The sequence below is a fragment of the Amaranthus tricolor genome, chromosome 11, assembly GCF_026212465.1.
Source record: "Amaranthus tricolor cultivar Red isolate AtriRed21 chromosome 11, ASM2621246v1, whole genome shotgun sequence".
Lineage (NCBI taxonomy): Eukaryota > Viridiplantae > Streptophyta > Magnoliopsida > Caryophyllales > Amaranthaceae > Amaranthus > Amaranthus tricolor.
Window position 1 is genome coordinate 25,455,357 of NC_080057.1, and position 12,677 is coordinate 25,468,033.

The 12,677-nt window shown below is 32.4% G+C and overlaps 1 protein-coding gene across 1 annotated transcript; it reads right to left on the reverse strand.

Annotated features, from left to right (window-relative positions):
• Positions 1 to 311: 311 nt before the first annotated feature.
• Positions 312 to 9,125, reverse strand: LOC130826761 (pyruvate kinase 1, cytosolic-like). Its single transcript, XM_057692334.1, has 16 exons — positions 8,886 to 9,125; positions 8,683 to 8,779; positions 8,495 to 8,592; positions 7,241 to 7,396; positions 6,722 to 6,799; positions 6,343 to 6,474; positions 3,487 to 3,567; positions 3,337 to 3,408; positions 3,090 to 3,179; positions 2,841 to 2,985; positions 2,564 to 2,652; positions 2,350 to 2,445; positions 2,186 to 2,253; positions 1,711 to 1,810; positions 1,044 to 1,103; positions 312 to 874 (listed from the first exon to the last, which is right to left on the reverse strand). The coding sequence occupies exons 1-16, from the start codon at positions 8,952 to 8,954 to the stop codon at positions 722 to 724; spliced, it is 1,584 nt and encodes a 527-aa protein (XP_057548317.1). The 5' UTR covers positions 8,955 to 9,125; the 3' UTR covers positions 312 to 721.
• Between the last annotated feature and the right edge of the window lie 3,552 nt (positions 9,126 to 12,677).

Sequence of the window (12,677 nt, forward strand, 5' to 3'; positions counted from 1 at the left end):
GTAATAGTTTTCACCATTTATTTATCACATCATTAATTTGATTTGATATTCTCCATTTATTGTTTTTACTTTTATGTAAGATTAGAAAGCTATTAACAATTTCTTTTCCTTAAATGATTGATATGAAATCTGAAAATAAGTTGATTAAATATTGCCAAACAAGTATTCAACACTACGAAGCTTAAAAAAAAGTTTTAAAAACTATGAAAATTCATAATTATTAAAATGGAATCATTAACAGACTTTTTTTTGAATTGAATCATTGATAGACTTTTAACACATACTACCAAATTATTTGTAATGGCCTTTTAAGACTAATTTCCAATACTCAAATCAGCATTTGAGTACTCACTGAAGAAAAAGGATGCACTGCAAGAAAAAAAAAATGCACAACAAAATACTTGGAACATTTTTCCAAAACTTTCTGCTTCTAGCATACTTCATATAATTCCATTTCAACAAAATATTCTGCTCGAATGCAAAATTCCATGGCGGAATCTGCACGCTCGCAGGCATGTTAATAATAACGCGTGCCTAAGTACCAAAAAATGAGCGTCATGGCATGTCCATGACTTAGCTATAGTAACATAGTCCAGATAATTTTATGTTATAACGCTATATTCTATCGAGTTTCAACTACAAATTAATTTCTTAAAATCGGCTTTGTGAAGACCGTTTGCAAAAATTAACTCCCAGCATCAAGAGTGCGGCAGTATAAAGTCTAATCTTCCAACTCGATGATCTTGACCACGGAAGCATCACCGACCTTTTGGACAACAACAATGCGGTCATGTGGTTTAATGATTCCCAATGACTTCCCATGATCTAGTGCAACATTTAAGACAGATTCATTTGTTGCGCTTGTTGACTCGGCCTGCATGGAAAGGGATTCGATCAGTTCCGAGAATGTGAAAGATCTTGTTTGTCAATTATTTTGTAATGAAGATTATTAAGATATGTCACTTTGCAGACACCGGTAATATCGAACACGAAATGAATCAGATGATAAGAACGATAGAGAGAGATGAGAAATGAAAGCTTACAGCATGTCTAGGATCAGCAAGCATAGGAAAGAGGCCTCGAACTATCAATGACTGTCTCGCCTGAAAAATCAAGAAAAAAAGAAATTTAGAAGATCAAAAAATAAAAGGGGAAAAAGAATACAAACGCAAATTATTCAAGTAATCTGTATATCAATTAGCGTTACACTTAACACAAATTACATAGAAGAACCTAGCCAAGTAACATTAATGACTACTAGTTGAGGAAGCATGACTGTTTTTAGAATTAGTTTTTTCGTCCAATAAGTTGTAGAGTTCAGTCATCCATAACAATTATGATGTATAATAGTCATAGTCAACAATGCATAAAACACCAAAATGACCAAATCCATCTGTCAATTCCGTTACCCTAATTTCATTAGGTGGCTCCCACGGTCCCACCTATGTAGGGTTTGGGCAGGTCAGATGTACGCACTTGTAATAACAAAGAGGTCGTCTCTAATTGACCCTTAATAGCCCCATCAATAAGATAGCTAATAAACTACAAAAATTTACAACTCATTTCTTTCTAATTGTGAATTGTATTCAACTTTTTGTGTGGAAAAAGTACCAGAGTTAAATAAGGATTATCAGTTTGGATTTCCCGTAAAAGGAGACCAAGTCAATATCTACAATTAGCTAACTAGAATACAAGATGCCAGCCCCTTACCTCAAAGGCACCACTAAAACTCCATTTTAATTGATTAGTCTTAAGGCGAGGGATCACAATGGACAGAATTGGCATTGGTGGCCTGTATTTAGCAAGCAACCTGCAAGCAACAGATAACACTAGTCATTTCAGCCATTAATCGCGGCAGTTTACTGTAACACACATAAAATTCATTCAAAATAAAGTTCAAAATAATGACGGCCACACAGGGAGTGAGGAAAAAGGAGAGTTGGGCCACTTGAGGAATTAATATAGCTTCAAAAATTTACTGCTCAAATATCATTTTACAGCCAAGTACTATCAACCGATACAAGTCCAGTACCATCAATCCAATTCACCGTCAGACATTACCTCAATTTCAAATGAACTCACATTACTTAAAACAAGCAAAAGAAGAAACTGTAGCCCTTGAAGTTTCTGCTTTCCTGAGGAAAAACGAGAGGGGTAAAAGACAAGAATGCTCAACGTAATATACCTTGCAGCTCTCCCTGAGGACGTGAAACAGATGATAACAGAGGCTTTCACCTTCAATGCAGCACGCACCTATAAAAGACAAGAATGCTCAACTTGTCGGTACATTGGAAAAGATAGCTTAACTGACATACAATGTGAAAAGTGATTTCGAATAAAGAAAATTACCGCAGAAGAACCAATTGATTCCAGATGAGACATCGGCTCTCCCACATACTTCACAGCCTTTTTGAAGTATGAATCTTGATTGAACACCTTCTCAGCCTACAATTTTATTAAGCAAGCAGGTTAATGAAAATGTGAGTAAACATTTAGATAAACAATTTCAAAATGGGATCAGGATGATCTGCATTTAGCTAATGTCCCACAAATTTCAGCTCACCTCAAAACAAATTCTATCAACAGTTCTAACAGTATCAACAGGATATAAACCCCGGTAAGTCTCAGCTCCAAGAAGAATTGCATCACTTCCTGAAAACAACAATGTCAAACCGAACTGTTACAAGTAGCACATCACGCTAATAATAGAGTGCAGTCAATGTTCACGAAAGAGATAATTTAAGGAAAGAGATTAAGCCCGACTAAAAAGTAAAAGGAGACGGACAAAAAAATGTACAAAAAAAATTTTTAAAGCAAGGAATATAATCAAGATTACACACCGTCAAGTACAGCATTAGCCACATCAGTAGCCTCAGCACGGGTTGGTCTGAGGTTATTGGTCATGCTATCAACAACACGAGTAACAACAGCAGGCTTACCAACCATGTTGCATTTGTGTAAAGCAGCTTTTTGAAACAAGAAAACCTTCATAGAAAATAGCAAAATATTAGTAAAGCAGATAACCGAGTATATACCCCCACAAAATGCTTGTGCATGTTGCAATAATGTAAAGAACTAAAGTGAAAAACCTTCTCGGGAGGGAGATCTATGCCCAAGTTTCCACGGGAAAGAATGATGCCATCAGCTTCTTGTAATATTTCATCAAAATGGGTCAAACCCTAAGCAAGTCGAAGCAAAATGTAAATCAGAAGTCAGAACTCCAAAAATCAGATACTGAAAAATTGTCCCCATCATGGTTTACGCAGAGACGTGAATTAAGTAGCTCAACAAAGTCAATTCATGTAAGCTAAAACACTTATAATATTTGTACATTACCTCTACATTCTCAATCTTTGCAAATATCTGGGTTTGACTAAGTTCACCTAAGCCTGAAAGCAGTTCACGTACCTGTACAAGAACCAAAAATATGTTTAAAGAAATATTTAGGAAAATACTAGAGAAATGAAATTGCACTGCATCACATACTTGGCGAACATCTTCTGCATGACGAGTATATGACAGTGAAAGGAAGTCGATTTTGTTTTGAACACCCCAAGAGCTTATAATCTGAAAAGCAATTATCAAGAACAAAAATTTCATCCGATAAGTGAAAACACTAAAGGTGAAGCATAAAAAGCAAACAAGTTGAGAATAGAAAAGACTGAGCGTGGCCAAGCACAGTATGGAAATATGCTCTTTCACAAGTTAAATCGCCACTCCCACCAAAAATATCTTTTCTGACACCAAATCAATTTAATCAAATTTCATTTCAGTCTATCAAGAGCTACAACATCCAAAGAACGCAACATGCAACTCCCTAACACGACACATCTTCCCATGCTACATTACACAGCTGAAAATTGTATAAAACAGGGTGAAGAACTAAATGCACCAACTGCCACAAAAAAAAATATCACAAGACACCTAACGTGGCAAAAGTAGTGTTTGAGATGCTACTGAAGTTAAAATCTAGCATAGCCAACACAACGACAAAGATCTTCATGTAAATTGGACTAATGGGTAATTACTCTGATGCAACATCAACATTGCGTAACCCCAATGCAATTTTTCAAACCATATAAAACATCAACGATTAGATTCTTAATTATCAAGTTCATTTCTACAAAAATAGAAAATTATAAAAAATCAGAACGAACTCTACTTTGCTGAACAATATGATCTCTTGCAATTTCATTTTTCAAAACTAATTGCAATTTGTGTTCATACTTGACCCCAGACATCAAAAACATTCAAGGCAAACCCATCTTGTAGCAAACAGCCAACAGATTTTGCAAGGATCTCAAAATGCTTAACAATATCATCTATGCATCCCTAAACCAACATTCATCTTATTCATCTCATTAACAAGGACCTCAAACGCTTCATAACATCACCTATGCATCCTCAAAACCACATTTTACCTCACTTATAAACAACTAGCCCGAACTCCGTATACGACATCACTAAAATGCCTAGTTTTGTTTCAAGTGAAACACAACTTCATGCCTTCTTTAATGAAAAGCTCCTGCATATTATATTGATCCCCTATTTGCAGCTCCTTACTTATAACAAATTAATTGTATCACAGCATAAACTTCAAGTTTAAACTCTGTCTCTTCACAAATCCATCATATTGCTCCCTTTTTGCAGCGTACTAGGCGTAATCTATGACCAACATTTTACCTCAAAGCATAACATTCAAAATAACAAAAATAAACTTTCACAACCTCCAAGTAAATCTGTAGGCATATTTTTCATCTATAGATTATTATTATCCATCACAAAACTATGGTAGAACTTGGCATATTTTAAAAGCACAAAGGCACACATAGACTTTGTTTATTCACATAGGAAGTACTAAAATGAGACGGAATCATTTCAAAATATAAAGAAAAGATTTTGTCTATGAAGAACCAAAACATTTTCACACTTTGACAACAAATAAAAATAAATAAAATTCCTATGTGTTAAACAATCTCAGCTATAAACTTCCATTTAAGACAAGGGAGTCCACTGTATTAGGAAATTTCTGAGCTGTAACTAAACACTTTCATAGGATCTTCTGTAAATTGGCTCTAAATACTATTCCAAATCTAAAATTCTTTGCACAGATTGCTTAATAGTTCTGCTTTTATCCATCTCGGCAGATAACAGAGAAAATTATCCATCCTATCCTGATATCCCCTAATTCCAGAGATTTTGCTGAACCAATTCTATGTAAAACATGAAACAGAGACAACAACATAACAAGAACAAACATCAATCTTAATATTATAGATAGTGAGCAAATGTAGTAAATAAAAACCGTTGCACCAATATTTCCCCCATCCCAATGTCAGCATATCAATGCTTACAGAACAAACAAAAATACAAAAAATAAGTTCCCTAGTTTCCCACATTATATTCTCTTAAACTTCTAATTTCTATTCTATTATTCTAAAAACTAATGATCTAAGAAACAAATACATACCAAATGTATATCCCCTAGAATCCAGCTTTGGCACCTTGGCAGCTTAACCTCTCTTACCCTTCTCTCTATTCTGGTATAACATTATCAATGTTTAAGAAGGCGCTCCTAGGCGCTGAAGCCCAAGAAGCAGCTGCCCTGGTGATTCAAAAGACCTGGGCAAGGCATTTCCAGAGAGGCACAAAAAACCACAGTGAGGTACGTATAATAGATGCCTGTTAGTGTCTGCAACCTCTTCTTCAACATAAGATAGTTAATTTGCTCAGAGGTAGCTCACTCAAATGAGGCAAGATGTACCTCACTCAAATGAGGCAAGAAGTACCTCACTCAAATGAGGCAAGAATCAGAGCTTCATGCCTAAGCTCTAATTTACAACTACAATAGTGTGCCTTTGGCCTTTTTAAACATCACACTATCCATATCATTGTAAGTCATTTTTCTGATGGTTCTTTATCATATGCCATGACTACTAGCTAAGCAATATGATGGAAAGGCACAACTAGGGTTCAGCGAATTTATATTAAAAAATTCAGTAGAGTGGTACATATAACTTGTTTCTGCAAAAAAATGAGCTGGAAGTACCATTAAATTTGTCAATATGCCTTTAATAAACATCACTAAACTTAAGATAGCAACAACCTTTATGGAAACATTGATGAAGTTAAGAATAGCAAAGGAACAAACACAAAAAAAACTAATTTCATGCAAAAACTGGAAGGAAGTATCAACCGAAAATAGCCATCCATTTTAAAAAATCCAACATTCCTCCACATAAAAAAAAAAATTCAAGAAAAGGACAAATGAAGCCAGATAAATAAGACTATCATAAGTATAGAATTCATAGAAACACTTGGGTCAACAGACGGACTACACACCTCCTTGTCCTTCTCTGACAATGTGGGCATATCAATAGGAACTTGAGAGGCATGCAAAGTGAATAGAGTCCCATCCAAAGTTGCGGAATTGTTGATCACACAGATGACATTGTCTCCTTTGACCTCAGATACCTGCTCAAGTATGTGACACCAAGCACTAGTCAGATAGAAAACATAGCGACTATGTTCGCAAAAAATTGAAGGTGAAAATTTCTACAAACAATAACTCATTGAACTTAGAGTTTCCATAAAATAATCACCAGAAACAGACCCTTATACATGCCATCAGTAGAGTATTTGGAAAAGAAACCTCACACTTAAGCCCAAGCAGAAAAACTATAACAATCCAACTAGTTATATTACAGAATTCTTATCTCACCTCCAGCCACACAGATGTAGTTTCACTTCCAGTGAATAGGTATTTACCCATGAATATCATGTCCCCCTTCTTCACAGCCTGAAAAGCATTTAATATGCAGTCAGTATAACAAATTAAAAGACCGTCCTTTGCCACAATACATACATGCAGCTGAAGCACTAAAAACATTAAACATTCATCTGTCGATTTCTACTTAATACGTAATGTAATTTCTCACTAAGAAGTTGGGACCTGCTCACTGTTGAGAACTTAGCTGAATGAATATTTGCGAATACAGGACAAACGGAATGAATATATGTTGCAAACAGACAAAAGAATAAGAAAGAAACCTTCGACAATGCAGCTAAAACTTCAAATATGAAGTACAAAAAATACATGAAATAAAGTAGCGCAAAGGGGCATTAAATTTTATATAAAGGAACATACATTAGAAATCAGAAAACAGCACAAGTTCAAATTGTTAAAAATCTTAAATAGACTTAAAAACACTATCAAGGAAGTAGAGATAATTTTACTAACCTTTGCAAGACCGCTGAAATTGATAGGCAATACATCTGATGTGGCATCTTGTTCTAGATCAGGTGTAAGAGTAACCATCTCATTTTCCTTGAGAGTAATCTCTTTCCCTGTTTTATTAACGACTTGCAACTCAGGCCCAACTGTGTCTAGCATGACCTACATAAAGAAATATGCTTTGATCTAAATCACTTGTAGCCCAAGAATTATTTCGACAAGGTATAAATATATAGATCAAAAACAATTATCAAGGATGCTATACCTATCCCGGACTGTCCAAAAAACGCATATCAAAAAATAATTGTCAAATTATATAATCAAGTGAAAATTCAGAATAGATAGAAAATTTTAAAACAATATTGGGTTTCATCATAAGGTGATGGTTGACTGGATGTTGTAAACAGCTTTAGTATTTCAAATATAATTGACTGTCTTGAACTCTCAGTTAGACAATAAGTACCACAAGTGCTACTATACCTTCAGAAAACAAACTTAAGCTTAACACTTAACATATATCACAACAGAAATTAAAAGGGCTACAAAACAACAACAATATAGTCCATTGCTCTTAAATAATAATAAAAATAATAGAAAAAAACTCTCATCTGCAACCAAATTATTCTGAAATTTTTTTTTTGCAACGAACAAAATACAAAACGCTAAACAGCGACAAAGATTAGTCCTTTCTAGATGAAGCCAGCAATTACTAAAATGACATTAAATTGAATAGACTATTTATTTATGTGAAGTTGGAAATAATAATTTGCTACCAAGACTAACATCTTCGTTAATACTACTAAGGTTGCATGTATCACTATCCCAAAGCCTCTCAAGGTGAGAGCCGAGGTAGGAGCCGAAAGCCCATAATGGAATGTTGATAAAAAGCAAACTATTCAGGCTATTTTCAGTTCATTTCTGCACCATTTTGTTAACAATTAAATTCATTATGTTTCATTTTCCACTAGTAACAGTAGCAGACTTTTAAAAACAAGGAGCAAGTAAACAGTCATTTTCAGCCATTAAGAAAAATACTTATTAAAACATTTATACCCACATATATGGTTCATAAGAATAAGAATGCACAGTTGCATAATAAACAGTAATCCAAATGATAATCAACTCTCAAATAAGATTTTGATTCAACTGATCCAGTAATTTCATACATCTTCAAAATTGGCTGATATAAAAATCATTCACAATCCCAAAAACCGACAATTTAGCTCAAATGCGAGAAATTTAAACCAAAAAGTTACTTACAGCGCAGAGTTTCTTGCTATCTTTGACAGCCGCCTTTAAATTCTCAAGTGTATGGCGATGAGTATCAACGTCTCCCCATGAAAAATCAAATCTAGCCACTACAATCAAAAACATAATTTTTAAAATTTCCAATCATATTCTATAAAATTCAATCAAAATCTCAAAAAACGGAATAAGAAAATTTAAACCTGACATTCCAGCTTTAAGCAAAGCGGAAATAACATCAACAGATTCAGAACGAGGACCGAGAGTTCCAATGATCTTAGTCATTGCATTAAAAAAAGTCTACAACACAGAAAAATTGAAAAGATCAGCGATGCAAAAAAAAAAAAAGAATCAGTAAAGAAAATCGGAAAAATTAGGTTAGATTTAGGGGGGAAAATGATCATACAGATTTAGACGGTTCAAGGATGGAAGACATGCGAATTGGTTCTTCGAGGAGGAGATTCGTAGAAGGCATGTTTGTTGTTGATAATGAATGATTGAAGTTTTTGAGTGCGTTAATGGAGTCGCTAATGGAGAAGAGAGAATATGAGAAAGGGTACAAAGAAGAAGAAAAAAGGGTTTATTATAACAGAAGTACGACACAAAGGGGAGAGGGTTGGACGTTTGATAAATGACAATACACAAGTTAAATGTGGTACTTAAAAAGGGGTGTTCAGCCCATCCTTTTAGAGGAAGTACAAGTCAAATGTGAAATATGAAATTAAGAGGTTAAATGAGTCTATAATTAGTGTATTTTTTAAGTTAATTATTTAAAAATTATAATTAATAATTTTATATGATTTAATTTAATAAAAATAGTCTGACTATTAACTATTTTATTTAAGAATTTACAATTATTGTAAAAGATCGAGTCTTAATAGTCCTTAAACAAGAAGTGTATATTTTTTTAATTAATTAATTTATTTAACTTTAATATTAATTTTTTTAGGGTCACAACTCGCGATCAATTTGTTATTACTATATTAGCATTTGAAGAAAAGTACGTATTTTAAAGCGAAATGAAAAAAATATTTTTAGTATTTTTTATTAACCTTTGGTTTTTAGTTAAATTTAAAAGTACTTAATTTTACAAATATATCTCTATAAACAATTAGCTTATTTAGTTAATTTAAAACCCAATAAAAATCAATCAGAATTAAGTTGCTACGAAATAAATAACAATTGTTTATTTAACAGTCCTCTTAAATTGGTTATTTGTTAAAGAATGTTGGGTATATTTGTCAAAAACTAAAAATATTGTCAAGGAATTGTTTGTTCTTATTAAATGCACATAAGAAAAGAACATTTTTTTTCTTTGAACGAAAAAAGTAAGTTTCATACAACTAGTACATAAGACCTACTAGAAGTTTTGGAATATTTTGGTCACTGTCGCAGATTTGTATTCCCATTTCTAGAACTTTTTTTCTTAAATGACGAACCTTGACTTTGTGGGGCCCACAATTACCCACGAGTTTCCCGTAACCTACACGTCAAATTGCACTTTCCACGCGACTACACTTTTGTCGGAGTATTTTAATGCTCCGTCTTAATTTTTTATAGGAAAAAATAAATAAATAAAAATATTTTGTCGCATTTATTTTCAACATGAAGACTAAATAATTAGATGAAGTAGTAGTGTATTTAGAAAAAAAAATATCAACATCAAAAATTAGGAGGTTACATATAAAAATAAAAATAAAGTAAATTTAATTAAATGATTTAAAATGAAAAATAAAATAAATTAATTGAGACAAAATCAAAGAAGTTAATATAAATTACAATATAACCAAGTTAAAAAACAAATTAAAATAAAAAGTTCTACGATTTTTCTCTATCAAATTACACAATTTTTTTTAGATCATTACATTTAATGTATTTCATTATCCCTCATCTTAATGAACAGTAGTCATTTCTTTTGTCCATTTTATACTACATTTCTTATTCTCCTATTTACAAATTACTTTTGGCTTTAGGTTATTTAGGTTATTATGTGTATCATTTGAATTTGATTGTGTTAGTCTAAACACTTAGAATAAATTATTTTAAGAATTAGGTGTACTTGCCAGTTAACAATTTTAGCTTATTTTAGAACAATAGAAAATTGAGTGGTCAAATCCATTTAATGATAATGCTTGATAAATTAGTTGTTTGAAACGATTTATACTTATGAATAAGTTATTTTTCAATAAGATGTTTATCATAGCGATATCTAATCAGATGATCAAACTAATTGATAAAATCATCTAAATAAATCAATCACTTTAATTAAATATCAGTTGTTAAAACACCTTACTCTTAAAATTTAGCTAGTTTGATTACTAAAGATTTTATCCATCCATAGAATGGTAAACCTAATAACTTTCCAAGGAGATTTTTGAGGATCCAAAAGCAAATAAAGGGGAAGCTTTCAAAAAAGTTAGTCATGAAATTTCGTGACTAAACAAATGCTAGTAGTCAAACACAATGGGCTGCCATTTTGCCCACAGCAAATAACCATCCTCGTCCCTCTCAAATGATTTTGGATCACAAGATAGTTCGAGGAGAAACGCTAAATAAAAATTGAATTTATGACTTTATTTGAGAAATGTAATATTTGTTTAACTAAAAAAAATTTGATTTTGATGATTAAAACCCTAATAATGATTTTTATACTTTATTACAAGTTTTCTATTAACCAATGGTTAATATTCCACTTTAAAAAGAGGGATGGATGGGATCGAATTCGTGACCTTTATGTCACATTGGCCAGCTTGGCTCTTGATCTATGTTAAAGAATCATTTCAACTAAAATTCTAAGTTGATGATTGAGGCCCTGATTTGATACTCTATCATAATCATAATTTTACAGTTTTCTTTATAGTTATTAATGATTAAGAATTCAATTATTTCAAATTATAATAATATAAAAGTTCATTTCAAAAAAAAAATTTAAAAATTACATTGTGTAACATATAATAGAGAAAAATGATGATCATACTTATAAAAAACCACGGAGTTTTAAACATGTGTAATGCGTCCAATTGTATAAGGTCCATAAATATAAAGAGACTCAAATATTACATAATTCATATTACGCTCGAGTATATTAAGAGAGGAAGGTAAAAGGTTATGGTATGGAACAATAGGAGGGCTCAAACATGAAAAAGAACAAGATTATAAAAGTTTTGTCGATTTTTATTTTGCCCATATTCAGCACATATTAAAAAATATGCATTCGATCCTCTATATTAGTATTTTGGATTAGCCTTTAGATTATTATGTAAATTATTTAAAGGTGGGGTAAAAGATTGATATGATGGTTTGAGTAGGTAGCCGGATAGATCCAAATTGATATGGCTTGGTTCAGCTGAGATGAATGGGCTTGATCAATAACAGTAGTTTTGTTGGCTGATGACCGAACAAGAGCCAAGCTGTCTCCAAAAAAGAATGAATGTTGTACAACAAGAATTTTATCTTTATCCTTCCAACTAAGAAAAACTTGAGTTATTGTTATTAGAGATCGTCTCTCAGTAATACGATTTTCAAATAAAAAACTTATATTACATAATTTGCATTAGTTGGACTATTAGCTTGTATATGAAACGCGTCTCATAATGAGACCACTTCATATAATGAAAACCTTTGGTAAATGGCTTAAAAGTAGGCTGTTTCAATTGGCTTTCAGTTCTGACTTATAGGTTGCTTCTTCAACCTACTAAAGAGCTGGCTTTCAAGTCAAAATGAAATGACTAGTTTTGTTCGTTTTTTACATTGAGTTTTGGTTTGTTGGCTCATTTTTTTTCTCTAATAAACAACCAAAAGCCAACAAGTAGACCAATACATGATTTTACCATACATCTTCCATAAATAGCTAGCCAAACAAGTCAATTTAAAAAACCAACATTGAACAATCATTTGCCAAACACTCCGTAATAGGTATTACAGACAACTCAAATCTTCAATGAATGTTGTATAAGATTAGTTGTTGGAACTTGGAAGAAGTATATTTATACATTATCATCATACCCAGTATATTATATCTAAGATTATAGTTATGGTTCGAAATGAAGCTATGTCTATGATTATGGTTTAAAGAGGGATGAAAACGACTAAACATATCCTTATCTAATTCTAATAAAATAAAAAGATTGCTATCAGAGAGATCAATGAGTTCTTGCAACATGTATCTAAGGTTTTATTTATGGCTCGACCGAGGAAT